This window comes from Populus euphratica, unplaced genomic scaffold, assembly GCF_000495115.2.
Source record: "Populus euphratica unplaced genomic scaffold, PopEup_1.0 scaffold146.1, whole genome shotgun sequence".
Lineage (NCBI taxonomy): Eukaryota > Viridiplantae > Streptophyta > Magnoliopsida > Malpighiales > Salicaceae > Populus > Populus euphratica.
The window spans coordinates 239,026-257,561 of record NW_011500037.1 but is presented as its reverse complement, the minus strand read 5'-3'; the positions used below and the strand labels follow the sequence as shown (position 1 = coordinate 257,561).

Sequence of the window (18,536 nt, the reverse complement as noted above, 5' to 3'; positions counted from 1 at the left end):
ATATATATATATATATATCAAGTGGAGTTTAAATTGATTTTGAGTTAGAATTAATAATATTTATATTTAACACCTTTGCATTTCCAAGACTAATATCATCATATATAGATTCTCTAATAAATAAATAAATAAAAGATAAGATAAGATAATTGTAGACTTTTTTGCGTAATAAGCGCTATTAATTGCCTGGAAATCGAGGTTTCATATCATCAATAGTTAAATTTTTTCAATTTATTATTTTTTTTCTATTACAATTAAAGATACTCTAAGAATGGACACCAACATTAAACATAAATTTTATTTTAAAAAAGTTATCAATGATCATCTACGGCAATAACTCTAAAATTTCTCCGTTATCACTTCCCTTTCAAGTCCTTTTTTTTTTTCCTTTTCCTAATCATCAACCACTGCAGGTTCCTTTCCTTTCATTTGTTTATTTTTTCCTTATTTGAAAATTTTAGACAATAGGGTCAGGGTGATATTGAGTTCTTTATTGTCATGATGTTGATGGTTGTCTTGCTTTTGGTTCAAGGGAATTCAGTTTTTTTCATATTCCTCTTCATGCATGATCATCATCATCATCATCTGGGGTTTTGAAGAAAATTCTGAGTCTTTTTGTTATCTGACACCAACACCAATTTGGATTTAAAAGACTGTATCGTTCCTGGAACCACTCTTTTATTCAGGTTTCAAAGATTCTTTGATGTGTAGTAAAAAGCAAGCTTCTGATCAAATGATTTTTAGAGATGGGGATTAGAAAGTTGTTATTATTCAAGCACAAAATAATATAAGTTTTTTAAGTTTTAAATTTAAAGAATTTTTATTTAAAAAAACATACTAAAAAATAATATGATGAATTATATATTAAAATTTCACATAATAACTTAATAAAATTATTAAGTTAGTAATGATTTTCTAACACGTGCAACATTCATGACTCACCCATTTCATCAATCAATGGACTTTCAGCGGAAGAATTTTGATAAGAAATTCAATTAAATTAATAATTTTTTACAATTTATAGTGAGATGACCTCTAGACAATCTGCCTGGTAGACGTCTAAATCAAAGACTTTATGAGGTGGTTTGTTACGTGGTCATCACGATATGCGTTTGAACCTACCCAAATGAGATAGATTAATTAATTAATTATGGAACGTATACAATAAAATGATGAATTATTAGAGGCATAAAAGAGCCTTCATGTGTCGAACAGATGGAACGTATAAAATAAAATGATGAATTATTAGAAGCATAAAAGAGCCTTCATGTGTCGAACAGGGTAGATGAGATTTTGATATAGTAATGAGAGAGAGGGGCATCTATGTTTAGCTTAGTTTTGACACTAATTATCAAAAGCTCATTATATAGTAATTAGATCAACACTCTAATTAAATTTTAAAATTATAATAATTATTATTTTTATTTTTATATATTTAAATTGAATTATTTTAGAACACGCATATGAAGTTTGATTTTCAACTTAGAATATCATAAGAATTTTTTTTCTTAACGGGACATTAACATTATTCAAAGGAGTATAAATTTATATTTGGAGGGAAGAAAAAAAAAGAGGAAAGAATATAACAGTCTTTTAGTTACATTATTATATATAATGAAGAATTAATTAAATTGCATACTAGATAGATATTATAGTTATACAATTTAATCTGATTTGGTAGATTAGCTAGATAACCTGTTAACTTGAAATCTTGTCCAAACAAGTTTTATTTTAAATGGGATACTTTTATCAATAATATTGTTTAAGATTTCATTTTAAAAAACATTTTGGTTAAAGAAAATTAAATTGATTTATCTGTCTAAAAATTGACTCAACCAGCATGTAATCAGAACCTTGGACCAAGTCTTATAGCTATAGCCATTATCACGGGATCCATGTAAATACAACACCACTCAATAAACTAATGGTACGTTAAGTTAAACAAATGCAATGAGAATCTTGGTTGTTATCACGTGCTCCATATAAAAACAACACCTCTCAATAAGGTAACTAATGCTATGTTACGTTATGCGAAAACAACAAGCAGCCCTTATTAATTGCTTGAATTTTAAGAAATTTGTAGTTATCAACTACGTACATTAGGCTCTTGTTGGTAATTAAGTTGATATTAATATGTTAACCACTAGGAGGTTTAACATTAAAGAGTGTGTTTGGCTTGGAGATGTGGTGATTTTTTGTCAAAGATACGATACTTTTTAAACACAAATCATATCTTTAAAAACTATAAAAACATATTTTTTTTAAAAAAAAAAAAAAACTACTTCTTATTCAAACATCCTCTAATTACTGCAAGGATCAAACTAGCTAGCTGATTTTATTTGTTGGGTTTTAATCTTGCGGAGTTTTCTCAGCTTTCTGATCATAAGAGAAACTAGCTAGCTCGGATAGTAAATCAAAAGATTAGCAAAATTAAACCTGAATATGGCTATTGAATTAATAAAGAAACCTCTGACTTCTAGCAAGAAACATGGTGATGGTATTGATTAGTGTACTTACAGCAAACCCGTAACAGAAAGAGCCGCAGACGGCAATGAAGGTGCTAAGCACAAGAATGGGAGTGATGGAGGAGTCATGACCTCTTTCTTCGTTGCAGTTGCCATTATCATTCACATTAGGATTTCCATCTTCAAGAAGTAAAGACCTTGTAGATTCTGGCATCCCTGCTTCGATCAATGACTCTCTCTACTTTTTATACTTTCTTTGAAAGTGAAAAGATACAGACAGAGAAAATTGGTGCTGGAAATAATGATAAGTTTTTCAGAGTACTCCATGCTCTATATAGAACAAAGGATCAAATCTTTCAAGTCACTGTTGAAAGTTCAAAATTAATACTATATTATTTTTTTCAATAGAATATTAAACCATTAAGTTAATGTTTTAAGATAAAAATAACATATATAAAAAAATATTTAGTTAAAGAAACATATATAAAAATACAAAACAAATATATTTTTGAGTGAATTTCTGTCTTTTTAAAATATAATAGACATAAAATATGTTCGTTTTATTTTCATTATTTATGTTTTGAGAGAGTAACGAAATAATATTAATGTATAATTTCGTATAATTGTTCCACTGTGTCAAATCTCAACTAATCCCTTTTCATGATTCATGATTCAAAAGTTTAGATTCTAATCCAGGATGACTTTGCTTCCAACCTCCGCGCTCCATGGAAATTGGAGTCGAGAATACTCTTAAGTACTATTAAAGAAAAAAAATTGAAATTATATCTTACTATCTAATTAAGAGTAATATCAGCAACCACATCAACAAGAATAATATCACCACCCCCTGATTGATGACATATTATATTTTATATTAAGTCTCAATTCTTAGTTGATGTCACATTTTGATTTTTTTATTTTTTATTTAATAATCACATGACTTTAGGTAAAGGGTGATGTTGCTTCCTAACAGCCACTAATATAAAAAAATAAAATACCTAATCTATATATTTCGTTGAAAATAGATACATAGCATCTTGATTTTATTTGGAGGAGTATGTAGAGAAATAGAAGTCTCAAGGGAGAAATTATATATTAAAAACCATTCAATCAAACAATTCAAATTGCTAAATAAATCTCCGAAAAGGTTTATATTATATTATCTCATACATCCCGTCCTTAAAAATCTACTACTACACTACAACTAAGTAACTTTTTATTTAACCGTGGAAATGTCGATCCCTCATCCATACATTGTTTCTTAGATTCAGACTTTACTCGCACGCCCGATTTCTCATTGCTGACTAAAAACCAAGACTTAAAAAGGTGTTTAATCTTCTAAAATAGGGGCTTGGATTTAATTTATTGAACCAAGGATCACCTAAGAGTGAAAACGATGTCACCTGTGTTTCTTCCATGGCAACATCTTTTTTTTTAATTTATCGAAGGAAAACAAAGCAGTTATTTTTTAAATAATTGTTTATATTAAAATACATATTAATAATATTTTTTATTTTTTAAAAATTATTTTTGACATCAGCACATCAAAACAATCCAAAATATAAAAAAACATATTAAATTTTAATAAAAAATTTTAAATTTTTTGAAACGCGGTTTGCACCGTTTGGTCTCGTTTTTGTTAAATATTAGTTAAAATTATAGTATAAGTAGAAGCATATCAATTGTTAAAAATTAAATACGCAAATAATTTTAAACTTTCCTCCTCCTATTCATATATTCAACATTTTTAAAATGAATATATTAATTATGATTACAGGTTCAAACAGATAAAATAAAGTTATGTGTTTCCTCTCAATGTTGGCATAAATAACCACTTTACATGATAAATCCGAAACTTAAGGATAAACCCTATTATAAATGACCGAAACAGACTAATCTAGGGAGAGTGAACTCCCTAGATAATTATAGAGATTCTAATCTATTTTGTACAAGTAACAACAAGGAAAGAAATAAAGAAGGCAGTAATCTTGGAGCCTTAACTGAGCGTCTGCCATTTAGGAAAGAATCACTCCAAAAATGTCAACACTCGCCCCTGGTATATTGATATCATTTATGACTAACTTGTCAAGACATATGTTAAAAGCTTGGTGAGACACTATCTTGGTTAGACACTGTCTTTGTCAGCGCATTAACAAGCTGGTCTTGAGACCGAACATGAAAGATACCAATTATTATTGCTTCCAACTTTTTTTTTAATAAAATACCTATTAACCTCGACATATTTAGTTCTATCATGTTAGATTTGATTATGAACAATATCACATATTACCTTGCTATTACAATATAATTTTATAAGACTTGTCTGCTCAATGTGTAGCTCTTGCATCAGATTCTTGATCCATAATAATTTACATATTGCCTTGGTCATTACTCTATAATTGGCTTTAGCCAACAATCTAACCATCACTTCTTATTTTTTACTTCTTCAAATGATCACATTCCCATCTATAAATGTGAAGTATCCAGATATAAATCGTTGATTCTCTATTGGCCAGTCCAAACAGCAATAGTATAGCCTTAATTTTCAAGTTGCCTCCCTTCTTAAACAAAATTTCTTTTCCTGGAGATAATCTCAAGTAATGCAAGATACTAGTGACAATATTCATATGCTCTTCACTTGAGAAGTGCATAAATTAACTAATCATACTTAGAACATAAGCTACATCAAGAATCTTTAATTACAGTTCTGTTACAATGATCAATTTCTTGAAAAATTTCCACAAGATCACTATAATACATTGACAGAGAAGTGACCCATCTGTTTAGTAAAGAAAGCTTTCTGATTCAATGAAAAAAGTTATGATTCACTTGATTTATATGATTGAAAGCTTTGACTAGAGCATTCTAAATTTAAGGTGCGGTGCGTAGTTGAATATAATGCTTCATAATAACTAGCGACATATCAGTTAACAACCATCCTTTAATCTTTAGATTTTCAGCATATTACTTTGCACTAGAAACATGAGTATCTATCTTAAAGAGGTTGTGTTTTGCTCATAATATATTCAAGCTTCTCACGTACTCCAATAGCATATTCATGACCCGGGACCATAAATACATCTTGTCAAAAAAAAATTGTTTAATGCTTGAAAAAATCCTTTTAGATTTGGATATGTGTTGCACGTGAACTTCCCTGCTAGAGGTCAGCGAAATTTTTTCTATAAGTAACGATTTGTTTGGATGCATAAAACAGAAGGTCCAGTTGATTAGACGTAGAACTTACCGCGGTAGGTAATCCAACTGAACCAGCATCCCTCACCCACCCACCCCCTCAAAAACAAAAAAAAAAAACAAACCACTAGTGTAACAGGAGCCCTAATAGATAATCCATGACTATCAACACATTAATAATTTCTTCATACTTCATCAGTTCATCTCACAGTTGCTTCCCAAATCAATCAAGATTTCTTGATAAGGAGCACAGGTCCTAATCAAAATAAAAATAGGATGTAGTCAAGATCTTGTTTTGGGGCCTTAAATAACAAGGCTCGGAGTCTACAGTTATAGTTTCAGTTTTGGTTTATCTGATACCAAATCTAAACCTGTTGTGTGTGGTACTGTATTATGTTTGTGTTATGTGATGGTAGGACTATCATATTAATTTTTATTTTTTGATATTCAAATTAAATTGTTCAAGTACTATAATGGCATAATTGAAAAAATAGAAGAGCGGAGAAAAAAACCTAAAGAGAAAAAGAGATGAAGAGGCAGCAGAGCAGCTTGTATTTTTCCTTTCATTTCTAGCTCGTTCACTGTTGGATCGGGCTGAGATTTTGACAGTAACTTCTAGACACATTACTCTTCATTTTAAACGGTTTATCAAAAATTAGTGTTGTGAAAGTTGATTATTTTGACAGAAAACAGGGTTGTTACAATTGTGAGTTTTTCTCAAATAATTCTCCTTTAATCTTGTTGTAATCCAAGAATAAGTTTTTCTTGATGATATATATGTTGTATCTCTTAGTTGAATCTGAGAAAAAATAATTGTGAACCCATTATTTGTTGATAGTAGAAGTTTTTAGATGGATTATGGTTCCGTGGTTTTTTCCGCATCGGGTTTTCACGTTAAAATCATGGTGTTGATTTTATGATTATTTGCATTATATCTTATCATTGTTTGATTCTATTTTAGTGCACAAAAAGGAAAAAAAATTGAACTTGTAAATTATAAATTATATTCTACTGAATTGATCCGAGTAAATTGATGTCTAATTGTTCTTAGTTTTTCCAAAAAAAACAACTAGAATAGAATTTACGGAGGACGGCATCACCTCCAGAGCTCCAACACCGGTGTGAACTTTGTAGAATCTAATAATTCTAAACTGGTGTGAACTTTTTACTCGTAGATTATTCATAAAACTTAGTAGACTCGTCTATTGATTAATGAATGAATCAGAGTTGAATTCAAAAACAGTAAGTTGTTTCAACGGATTCCATATTTTCTTTGTAGGCATAAGAATTCTCTCTTTTGGAAGCCATCCTGATCAGGAGCTTTAGATGGATCCTGAAGTTTAACAAGTACAAAGTTCATGAAAAATATACGACGTGTTGTCGTTGAAGTGCCGAGTGAGTAGGATCTCAGATAAATTTTATTATTAGCAACTATGCTGTTAAACTTGGCCTAAAAATGATGATCGATCCACTCTTTCTGTGTCACAAGTTTTGGAATTTATTTATTCTTTTTCTCTTTAAACAAATAAATTCATTGGTTTCATATGATGTTGCTCAATCCATGCAAGAATTAATGACAGCACAGATGTGGCTGATACTAAAATCTATAAATCACATCTGTTGCCTAACTTCAACAAATGATGGTAGGATTTTCTAATAATTTTCATTAAACAACGAAAGCTTGGCATTTCTTTAATGCAAAACATTAGTCACTGATGCCTGTATTTCTTCTAGTGACCTTCCTTTAGTCTCCGGCACCAGCATTACTGTGAATAAAAAACCGAACACAGAAACACCTGCAAATATGATGAACGTTCCTGGAAAAAAAAACAATGGGAAGAAAACAATCATTTGTAGTCATTGAGTTTGAAGCTGACATAAGGATGCAAGAGGAGGAGAAAGAGGAGGAGGCTGTATCACCTGTAGAGCTCCATTCCAATAGAAAGTTGAAGGTGTAAGAAACAACCCAACTAGAGAACCAATATATTAAATTGCAAAGGCTTCCAGCTGATCCCTTCACATTTACTGGGAATATCTGAAATACAGACAATTATTTCACCCAATATGATTTACACAGCTTTTCATCTAGTAAACTTGTTTCTTTGAGTGAATGGAAGATATGGCTAGAGAAAAGTTATGTCTACCTCAGACACTATAATCCATGGTATTCCTGAAATGCCTAGATTGAAAGATATGAAATAAACCTGATAACAAGATCAAACAACAAATGTGATCAGGGAAAAAGTCGAATTCTGGAGCGAACATGAAGTTCTGAACGAAAATAGTCTGATGCATTACCGACACTCCCATGAGTGCTAATGAAGATATCCAATAGTGATGGTCCTGCTTACATGGTCAATTGATGTTGTTATGTCAGGGAAAAAAGGAACAACAGAAAATGAAGCCAAGAAAACCAAATACGAGTAAGTTCTATTAGACAGTGTTGTAGTGGAACCTGCAACGAGAGTGAGAATCCGGTAAGCAAAGAACCCAAACAAGTCCCAGCTGCAGAAACCTGCAACAAGTTTTATCATTCAGTTTTCTCCAGAGTTGACTATAATTTTATTTTCAATGCTCTTATTGTGGACCAAACCATCAAAAGCGTCCGCCTTCCGAATTTGTCAATTAAGAATATAGCCATAGTGGTTGACAGAATCTGCAATAGAAAATGTTTGATTTTTGAAAGATGGAAGCATTCACCAATCTTGCATCAACAATGATGGTTTTCGTGGAAATAACCTTTACGATGGCCAATGTTACATATCCAGGTTTAGATGAAACCCCTGTCATGAAGAAAAGGTAAAGAAAATAAACCACTCTATCAACAGTAAATTACTGTATATCTTTATATACTTCTTTTCTTTTCTTTTTTTGAAGCATTGCAATGATCGCTTACCAGCCAAAACAAAAAGATTAGTCATGTAAAATGTATAGCCAGGTAACCCTGAAAATTGTGTGAGTGCCATCAGCCCAACTGCAACCTATACCATCAATTAATAACTCTTTACGGGTCAATGAATCATGTAGAAGTTGAAATTCACTTGAAAGGTTTCTAGCATGCAGCTCACAATGATTGGTCGAGCATACTTCTTCTGAAACAAGTCCAGAATTTTATTCTCTGAGAGAAGTTGAATAAATTCTGCATATTCCTGTAAAATTTCAAAGATCGCTTATCATTTACAGTAATTAATCTGGAAATGATTACGAAAAGCAAAAGAGTTGAGGTAAGAAGGCATGTTTCTGAAAAATAAATTCTTAGAAGACAAAAAATATGACGCAAACCATTGGATATCAAAAGGAACTATAATTCAATTTCTATATGTCTTGATTATAATTCATAAATTACTTTGATCTCGGCTGCTTCTGGATGTGTCTTGATTATAATTCATACATTAGACTTCAAATTCTGAAATTACTTTGATCTCGGCTGCTTCTGGAGAAATGTCAGCTTTCTTTCCTCTAAGACGCTGCAAAACACCTTCAAACTCCTTTTCACGACCATTCTTTACCTGCATATATAGCTTTGCTCATTGTTAAAATCTCGTTGTAGTGCACATTTATCGACAACACAGAAGTTATTGAACTTACCAGCCATCTGGGGGACTCTGGGATGAAGAATAGACAAAGAATCTGTAGGAGACATGGAATGCTTCCTGATAAATTCAAAATCATAATAAGATTGTCATGGAATTGGCTACGATAATCAGATTATACTCTCCGTATTAAACCAGACTTAAAAACTCGTTTTTCTATGAAATTAACAAAATAATGCTACCTATTAGAGCCAGTCCACGCCATTTTACAACCGAACCAATAAGATATACAATTGCTACTCCAGAACCAGTCATCCACTGTAGAAAAGATGGTAGCAAGGCAAGTACGTGAACAAACACACAAATAGCTATATTATTCCAAGACTTTGAATGGTAAAACGTACCGGATTGAATGTCATAAGTCCTCCTCTAAGATTCTTGGGTGTTATTTCTGCAATAAAAATATTTCCCTGTAGACAATGGAACTTAGACTACCAAGTCCTTTACGTTGTTAATTAAATACAAAATCTCGAAGCATGTACCACATAAGAAGTAAGAGCAATTCCAATTCCTTGCAGTAGTCTTCCAAGGTCAAGCAACCAAGAAACCTATCAGCATGCACTAAACATTTAACACTACAAATCTAGAGCTTAACTCTAAGACATACTAATGATATATTTGTATGCATATGGGTACTAGAGAGCATGGGTATTAATTAAACATAAGCTGTAAAGAAAACGAAGTATGGGAGAGACAAGACCTTAGTGAATGCTATTGCAAGCCACCCTAAGATGAAGAAGACATTGATGATCCACATTGTCTGTTTCACAAGATTCATAAACATTATCAACTCAAGAGTTGAGAAGGAGAGTTGATAAGGAGTCAACAAACTAGAACCTAAAATGTTTTTTTATGTCCAAATGCTGATAAAATCTCACAGTTCTATGGCCAAAGTAATCGGCTGTCTTCCCGCTCATCAATGCACCAACTATTCCTCCAACAGCCAACATGGAGCCAAAAACCGAGTACTGCATGTTATAAATGAAAATGGACGTGATCAAATAACAAGGTCTGCCTTAAATGTTAAATGAGGAAAATCATTCAAAATGGCAGGTTAATTGAGGGAATCAAGTGCAGGTATCTCACCTCTGCCAAAGAGAGGCTCAAATCAGCTAAGACTCCATATTCAGCAGGGGACGAATATCCAATCTGGGAAAGAAATATTAAAAACAGAATTAGCTAGTGTTAAATTTAGAACTCGTGTGCAACCACAATTAAGCTGTTAGATGGACACGGTAAAGTTGATCAATGACTTGGTTAATCCAAGTGATCACAAAATTACCATCTTCAGCTTTCACTAATTTCTGTGGGGGAGAATATAGAACCAATTATAAGTGCAACAGTAAAGGAAAAATATCATTAAAATGTGGTCAAGATTTTTGGTTGCCAGACTTCGATCCTCCTTTTGTGTTCACAGGAAATTAGCGATGGAAAATCTGTGCTGTTTGGAAATGAATTTCCATATATAACCAAGTCTTTCTTTTGTTTTTCTTTTTGATGAATAGCCAAGTGCCTAATGTTTATCAACTCTTGGTGTTGCTAAAAGAGTCTTGCTTTAGCGTAAATTTAAAAGAGGCAACCACACTCGAGCCCATGTAGCTCTAATTTATTCAATTATCATGTAATGGAGGGAAATTATCTCCATTGTATGGCCTCAGTCTTAACAACTGTCAACAATTTCGGCCGTTAAAATGGCAATACATGCGATGAATACTTGAGAAATAGAAAGAAAATCCCTAATAAGATGACATGAGTCCATTTGTTTAAATATTTATCAAAATACAACGATACCCCTGAACTAAAGGATTCAAACAAAGATTGTAGGGACCTGCACCTCCATGAAACCACTATTGTCTTCACTTAAATTAGCAAAAGAAAAATTATTATAATTGCTTTCAAAATCTCCAAAGGCCCCAACAAACATTATTTCTAAGAAATGACCATGTCATAGTATTTTAAAGAAACTCAGAGAGAGAGAGAGAGAGTCCGTACACAGTAGCCAGAAGTGAAAGAACAAGTAGCTGCAACAATGGTGCTAAAAACAAGAAAACCTGTGGCACTAGAGTTTCTGTCAACACCGCCGTTGCTACTTTGATGATAGTGAGGATCTTCTTGATTAGCAACCAGCAGAGGCCTTCTTGCTTGCTCAGATTCCCCCATAAATATCTTCTTGTTGGCAAGTGCTCTGAATGGGAGCAGTGCAAGAACAATACGAGCCGAGGCTTTCAGATAAGGGTGAAAGAGAGAGAGACTCCTTGCCCATCCAAGTTTAAGAAAAGACAGTGGTGATCGCTAATATATGGTCCATCCATGGACATAGCAATGTCCAGGAGCGCAGATGGAGTTATTTGTTAAGGTGTTTTTTATATATATATTAAAGTAATATTTTTTTATTTTTTAAAATTTATTTTTAATATAGCGTATAAAAAAATATAAAAATAAAATCTGTCGACTCGTAATTTCAGAAATCTAAATAAGACACGGTTAAGTTAATTAAAAAAAAGATTGTTAAAAACTACGTTATTTAAATTAAAAAAATAAAAAATAAAATACTATTTTGATAAAATAACATTTTAAATAATATAAATATAGTTTGTCTTACAATATCTATTTTAATAAAAAAAAGTTATTTGAATAACTATTTATATTGGAATGAAAAAAATAAATATTTTATTATTTTGTTATTTGAATAACTATTTTATTGGAATAAAAAAAATAAATATTTTATTATTTTTTAATATGTTTAATGTTATTTTTTTTTATTTGTCTATATTTAATTAATTTATTTTTTTAGTGGTCACACTTTGTTGATTTTATTTTTTTGAAGAGATATGTAAAAATAGTATTTGTAAAAGAAAAAAATTATTTTAATTTTTTGTTTTACTTCTACATTAAAATATATAAAAAAATAAATAAAATAAAATATTAATTATTTTTTTTTAACTATTCATTTGAATTTTTAATTGGAGATGCTCTAATAACTGTTTTCTTCTCTGTTAGGTTGCGTGTCTCGTGTGATCTTTACATCCAAACTATTCTTAGAATTTGAAACTTTAATTAAAAATCATTCACCTGCTCCATCCTTGGTGGAAGGCATGGATTCCACGTGTGTTGCATAATAAATTCAGGTCGAAATGGATCCATGGAGCCGTGGAGGGGTGTAATTTGACCCAATATTCAAAGCTAAGGACCCAAATCAAAGCTTTTTTAAAACAAATGGATTGAATGTGACTCTTGTTAGGTTTTAGGGACTTGAAACCTCTATTTTACTGACTTAAATTAGAAACAAATTACTCTCCTTGCGGCCAAACCATCTGTCAAGCCCCCCCGACAAACATTATTTGAGAGAACTGATCACACGATAGTATTTTAAAAAGAAACTCAGAAATTGAGAGATGACTGTGGGAGAGCAGGCGTCCGTACGCAATTGCCAGAAGTTAAAGAACAAGTAGCTGCAACAATGGTGCTAAAAACAAGAAAACCCGTGGCACTAGGGTTAACGTCAGCACCACGGTTGCTACATTGATGATGATGATGATCAGCGACCAGGAAGGCCTCCTTGCTTGTTCAGACCTCCCCCAAAAAAAAAAAAAAATACGTTCTTGCTGGCAAGTAGACAGGCTGGGAGCAGTGCAAGGACAGTATGAGTAAAGGCTTTCAGAGGAGGGTGGGTGAGTGTGTGTGTGTGTGTGTGTGTGTGTGTGTGAGAGAGAGAGAGAGAGAGACGCTGTCTAGCTACGGGTGCTTCGAATGGACGCTGGTTCAGCTCTATCAAAGCATGGCTGCACCATGAAGAGGAAATTTCAAAAGAGAGTCTGGCGAACAAGGGGTCCATGTATATTAAATAGTATTGAATATGTGCCCATCCAACCAGTCAAATCAAACACTTATTGTGTAAGGAAGGAGCACCTCCTCACTCTTCTTCACCAAGGACTGGCTTGACTTGGTGTCATGCAGAGCACCTTTCCACCCTTGTTTTGCAACTCCTGCAACCATCTGCCACTCCTTTTTCAATAAAAAAATCACTGGATGGTTGCATAATCCTTCCATTTACACCTTCAGACTTAAGGTGTCTTTGCCTTTTGTTATTAGACGGTCTTTTCTTTGCTCCTCCTTTGAGAACTCGTCCTCTAATTGCACTTGTAGCGTCAGATGTACTCTCAACATGCCTGCATCTTGTCTCGTTTCACCTTTCTCTAGTGCTCGTGGGCAATCTTTGTTCACCTATTGCTCGCTTATGTCTGACAACAACAGCTCAGCTGTCACAGGATATCTCTTTGAGCTACAAATAGGATGCTACTATTCCACTCATTATTTTAGCTCTTTGCATCCACTGGGAACATGTGGAACTTGAGCATCCATCTGTCAATAACTTGCTAGTTGTGGGGATCCTTTCCGTATTGTATATATTCTTTTTCTTTTTAAATAAAATTGAGGTTATGCTCGTTTTGATTTACTCAAGTTAACTTGTATAAGCCGTAATTTGAGTTATGAGCCAAGTTCAATAACTTTAATCTAAATCCTTACCCCATCTTGCAAAATGAATCCAGAATAAAACAAATAGAATTAGATAATTTTTCATAATGAGTATTCCTTAAATTCTCGAAATAATAATAAGAATAATCATAACTTCTCAATCATCAGGTAAAGATTTTGAGCAATGACATCAAATCATTGGATTCTAGATATTTATTTGAATAATAACCACCTAACCACTCTTTTTTTTTTCAAAAAGATTTCATCGAGTAAGTAATTTTTATTTTTTTGACAATCAATAATTTTAATAAATTGTTCAAATATGATGCTAAAAATTATTGAGGAAAGAGAGAATTGTTCGAATCTGATCCTCAAAAGAAATATTTAGGAGAGAGCTACGAGCTAGAGAGTGTTTTAAATATGTGCATCAGGATTGAATATAGTTCAAATTTCGATTCAGATATCATAAAAATCATTACCAAATCATAATCATAAATATTTTTCAAATTTTATCTGAATCCAAACCAATACTATTTTTTTATTCAAAAGTATGAACAATTTGAATTTGACATCTTGACTCTTTAAAAGTATTTTTTTCAAATTCAACTAAAAAAACTAAAGAAATAACTTGAAACAACTAGGATGGGAACTGTCTCATCTTCATAATCAGTGGGATCGAAATTTGACTGATGTAAGAAAATGTGCAAAGAAAGAAAAATACATTTGTACTGTCATAAAGCCCTTAACCATCGCTGATTATTTTTCTACATGTATGTTTGTAAAGCAAGATGAGCGAAAAAAGTTCCAGTCCCACATTTGAAAACCATTGTAAATTTTTCAGAGAAAGAGTCAATAACCATCAACACCATGAAGGGAAAACCTCATTAATTGGTGATATTGTTGGGGGTCTAATTTCATTGCCATTTGCCTTTCATGTATTCCTATAAACTAATGAATAAAGGGATATCCACCTTAGTTACTGGGCTACCGGCAAACCTAGACCCTTGATAGCAGGACCTTATGCATTAAAAGAGGGCAGAAAGGATCATAGCCTCCAAAATTGTTCTGTTAAACTATATGCTTAACAACTCAAACTTGGAATTCATTCCTCAGCATAAGAAAAAAGTGGCATAAAAAAATCAACCATTGAAGGATAAAGCAGATCAGTCTGAGTTCCTTTTCATCAAGAAGCATATCTTGGACAAAATTAATTCTTAACTATCTTAGTATTGTTGTTCCAGAGATTCAAATTGCTAAGAGAGAACAGGGGGACAAAATATTTCTTAGCTCTGCACCACTAGTTAAGTAAAAACACAAAGGTATGGAAGGATTAGCAAGACCTTCAAGCAAAGCCAGGAGAACTAGATTGTGCTGCCCCATAACCTCCTCCTCCACGACCAAAGCCCGGCCTTCCACCAGAGCCCTGAAAGATCATAATAGAATTAGAAAAGTATGTGAAAAAATACTGATGGTGATTAAATAGGCATTAACAATTAGGGTTAGTGATGATGTGAAATTACCCTAAATGCAGGCTGGTAATCTGCTGGAGCTCCTCCCTTCTCACCACCTTCACCCCCTCGAGGGCCCCCTCGATAACCATCACGGTCACCAAATCTTGGGCGGTCTCCTTCAAAGCGAGGTGGGCCACTAGAAACAAAAGTAAACACCACATGTTAATTAGAGAATTCTAAAAAATCAATGAAAAGATCAGAAGACACTCAAAGAAAAGATAGGAAAACACTTAAAATCAGCAAATGGTCAGTATAATGTAAATTACCGGGGACGGTCACCAGGTGGGCCACCAAATGGCCGACCACCAGCAGGCTTTGCTTGTTTCTTCAAGGTGGCAGGAACAATTTCTGATGGAAGATTCAGGTATGTCCTCAAAAACTCAATCCCATCATTGGTAAGATACCAGTAGTAGTACATCCATGCAAATGTCTCACGAACATATTCCTTGGATTTGAAGCTCTGCATGAGCTTGATAACCTGGAGATTGGGAACATCAATCTCCGGGTGCTTTGCAAGGTTGAAATCCTTCTTTGCATAGCAAACTCCCTCTGCAGATTAAAGACAAAGTTAAAATAAAAGAATGCAGATAAGATATATGATAAGAATAACTTCCTTAGTCCCATTTGGTTGACTTGAAAAAAATATAAAATTCTCTGTTCAATTTAACTGATTGTAACCAAAAAATAAAATAAATCAAAACAGGCAGGGATCATTGGCAAAGATTCTCACTGTAGTTTTGCTTTTGTGTTCCAACTACTGGGGAAAAAAGAAGCAGCAAGAAACAAGGGTGTGGTTATCTCATAATCAGCACAACAATCTATCTGGTAAAAGTACATTAACATCAGCAGTTCAGTAGTGGCTTAGGTGTATTCTAAGCCTCCATAGAACAAATGAAAATGATTTTACTTATTTTTTCCATATCACTGGTTTTAAGCCACTACCAGAAGCTATAGCAGAAACCCATTAACTTAGCACCTATCCCCCAAATGGGGAAAATCTATTCAATAGAGATTGGAATATTAGTTGCATTGTCCAAACTATCCAACGCCATAAGAACAAGGAGAATACATTAAAAAAAATCCATTTGTTTGGAGGAAAAGAGATGCGCCCAGTGTTAAACACATCAAAAGGAAGTAAACGATGGGCCTTGCTTTGACATTATTTTCAATTTTTGCACAAGCAGCAAAGACCTTGTATGAATATATCCTGACGGAAGAATATATAAATGTGAGTTCACCTTACCACCACCACAGTTTCTCTAATCAAGTTGTCAACCTCTTTTAGTATCAATGCATAATATTCTGAATCCTTGTTACTAATGGAATCAAAATGATCGGAAGATTGATCAGAAGATCCCTTCAATTGGCTAGAATCCCTTCCTTGAAGGAAGCTAGCTCTTGTGGAATCATATTGAATACGTGACACTACATTCCATGCCTTGCTGAAAAACCTATCCCTGTTTACTAACCACACTTTGTCCAACCAAATACAATTCTCTCGATATGTTCCTTAAAAAATCTGATACATGCATATCATCCCCCAACTAAGGAAGAGGTCTTGGTGGAATTGCCACATATGAAATCGAGCACAATTTTGCAAAGAAATAGCGCATTTCTTTCTCGAGAACCATTGCACAACATAATGTTTTTATTTCAAGATTTACCAGCAAGCCTCAACAACTCAGCTTTCAAAAATCACAAGCAATGAAGAAACTAACTCAAGACATATTCGTAACCCGAGTTCTTCAAAAATTCATAGCCAAAGAAGATTCTAAAAATAAAATAAAAACTTAGAAAGACAAAGTATTGCCTGGTGGGTAAGCAACTGACAGTGGGATCGGAGGTGGAAAAACAGACGAAAAAACATGAAAAAATATATATAATACCTTGAAAGAGATACTTAGAGATTTCTCTTCTGTTCTTTTCTGGAATAATCTGAAGAAATCATCAAAAATAGAACAAGAAAACAGTAAGCAGCTAACTCACATTCGCATGTATGAGCTGATATGTTGAGAGAGCGAAGCAGAGAGGTTACCATGGTTGCGAAATTCAAGCCCCTTTCGTTTTTTGCAGCTGCGGAGATGAGAGAAGCTCTTCCTTTTCGTAGGGTAGAAAGCAGGGGACTTCGAAACCCTAGAGAAACGTTAAGTTCTGGGCTGGGTAGATGAATAGCCCTGATTGTTTTATTTATTTTTTAATGCGTGGGCTCATAATAAATCCAATCTTAGTTTCTTCCATCCTTTTTTAAAGAAATTGACATCGTTGAAGTTTTTTTTAAAAAAAAAAAAAAAAACAGAAGAAGAAGTTAGGATACGTGGTAGCGGTGCAACTGGTGCTCGGATTTTTATTACATTTTTATTTTTTATTTTCAATTAACTTTTTTATATTTTTAGATCTCAATGTAAAACTAAAATTTTAAAAATAAAAATAATATTATTTTAATATATTTTCAAGTAAAAAATACTTTAAAAAACTATTATTATCAATATCACAAACACCCTCTTAGTTACATCATGAATTCATATTTAAAAAAGAGATATATATAAAAAAATTTATCATTTATAAAAATAATAAGATTTTTTTATAATTAAATTTGGTTGAGTCAATTAAATCATTAAAAATTTTATCAAATTAATATCTTTTTCTTCAGCTTAAAATCATAATTTTTTTAAATCAAGTTTAAAATTAAATAAAAAAATTATTCAAATTAATAATATTAATACATTCATAAAAAATTTCTTTGGAGTTAACCAAAAAATGATGTTATATATACAGGTTTTTATGGTTGAATAAAAAAATATATATCATCATAACTAACATCTCCAAAATCCATGGTAGCACTTGGAAGGACACAAGCTGAAGTAAAACTTTAAAAATGTGTTTATTTAAAAAAGAGTATTAAATTATTTTTTAATAATTTTGATATAATGATTTTAAAAATAAAAAATAAAAATTTAAAAAATTATTTTTTATAAAATATCTTTACCGGAATAAGTAAAACGTTAATATATTTGCATAGGCTTAGCCATTGATTTTCGAGCAGTTTAGATAGGGTTACATGGCGCTGGATGTTGAAAGGCTTGGATCTCCCTTAAATAAAATTTGCTAATTGCAAAAGGTCTTCTAATTTGAACAAGTCTTGGTATTCAACATGAAGACCTTTGATACTAATTTCAGCACCATATATAGTAATACTAATACATAAGGGTTTGTTGTCTTGGAAAAGAAAGGACAGGGACAATCAAATACATGTTTCGTTATCTTTTCTATTTTAAAATAATATAAAAATATTTAAAAAT

The 18,536-nt window shown here is 32.4% G+C and overlaps 3 protein-coding genes across 8 annotated transcripts in view; all 3 read right to left on the bottom strand.

The window, feature by feature from the left end:
- LOC105142802 (sugar transporter ERD6-like 5) overlaps positions 1 to 2,748 on the bottom strand; it is an 8,490-nt gene extending 5,742 nt beyond the window's left edge. The window contains exon 1 of the mRNA XM_011050603.1: positions 2,518 to 2,748. Coding sequence (XP_011048905.1) covers positions 2,518 to 2,679 — 162 coding nt within the window. The 5' untranslated portion in view covers positions 2,680 to 2,748. The remainder of the gene's footprint in view (positions 1 to 2,517) is intronic.
- A 4,389-nt stretch (positions 2,749 to 7,137) lies between these two features.
- LOC105142801 (sugar transporter ERD6-like 5) lies at positions 7,138 to 11,570 on the bottom strand. 5 transcript variants are annotated; one of them, XM_011050598.1, is made up of 18 exons: positions 11,243 to 11,570; positions 10,337 to 10,399; positions 10,129 to 10,218; positions 9,951 to 10,010; positions 9,733 to 9,798; positions 9,595 to 9,660; positions 9,433 to 9,508; positions 9,246 to 9,310; positions 9,074 to 9,166; positions 8,726 to 8,806; positions 8,551 to 8,638; positions 8,397 to 8,437; positions 8,251 to 8,313; positions 8,113 to 8,172; positions 7,956 to 8,003; positions 7,802 to 7,861; positions 7,578 to 7,692; positions 7,138 to 7,474 (listed from the first exon to the last, which is right to left on the bottom strand). In XM_011050598.1, the coding sequence occupies exons 1-18, from the start codon at positions 11,408 to 11,410 to the stop codon at positions 7,350 to 7,352; spliced, it is 1,428 nt and encodes a 475-aa protein (XP_011048900.1). In that variant the 5' UTR covers positions 11,411 to 11,570; the 3' UTR covers positions 7,138 to 7,349. The 5 variants fall into 5 exon arrangements, with proteins under 5 accessions (XP_011048900.1, XP_011048902.1, XP_011048901.1 ...); XM_011050600.1 differs by having other exon boundaries at positions 7,956 to 8,000; XM_011050599.1 differs by having other exon boundaries at positions 8,397 to 8,440; positions 8,554 to 8,638.
- A 3,271-nt stretch (positions 11,571 to 14,841) lies between these two features.
- Positions 14,842 to 17,408, bottom strand: LOC105142800 (40S ribosomal protein S10-1-like). Of its 2 annotated transcripts, none has more exons than XM_011050597.1 (5): positions 17,273 to 17,408; positions 17,124 to 17,172; positions 15,504 to 15,786; positions 15,247 to 15,373; positions 14,842 to 15,149 (listed from the first exon to the last, which is right to left on the bottom strand). In XM_011050597.1, the coding sequence occupies exons 1-5, from the start codon at positions 17,273 to 17,275 to the stop codon at positions 15,069 to 15,071; spliced, it is 543 nt and encodes a 180-aa protein (XP_011048899.1). In that variant the 5' UTR covers positions 17,276 to 17,408; the 3' UTR covers positions 14,842 to 15,068. The 2 variants fall into 2 exon arrangements, with proteins under 2 accessions (XP_011048899.1, XP_011048898.1); XM_011050596.1 differs by having other exon boundaries at positions 14,842 to 15,159; positions 15,246 to 15,373; positions 17,273 to 17,407.
- Positions 17,409 to 18,536: the final 1,128 nt, after the last annotated feature.

What these genes read in the sequence shown, in the direction of transcription:
- LOC105142801 (XM_011050598.1), bottom strand. Translation starts at nt 11,410, where the DNA reads ATGGGGGAATCTGAGCAAGCAAGAAGGCCTCTGCTGGTTGCTAATCAA. An exon ending in GACTTATGACATTCAATCCG is followed by an intron (nt 9,509 to 9,594) that starts GTACGTTTTACC and finishes TCTTTTCTACAG; the next exon opens with TGGATGACTGGTTCTGGAGT. An exon ending in AGTATGCTCGACCAATCATT is followed by an intron (nt 8,639 to 8,725) that starts GTGAGCTGCATG and finishes TTGATGGTATAG; the next exon opens with GTTGCAGTTGGGCTGATGGC.
- LOC105142800 (XM_011050596.1), bottom strand. An exon ending in CTCTAAGTATCTCTTTCAAG is followed by an intron (nt 15,787 to 17,123) that starts GTATTATATATA and finishes TTTAATCTGCAG; the next exon opens with AGGGAGTTTGCTATGCAAAG. An exon ending in TTACCAGCCTGCATTTAGGG is followed by an intron (nt 15,160 to 15,245) that starts TAATTTCACATC and finishes TAATTCTATTAT; the next exon opens with GATCTTTCAGGGCTCTGGTG.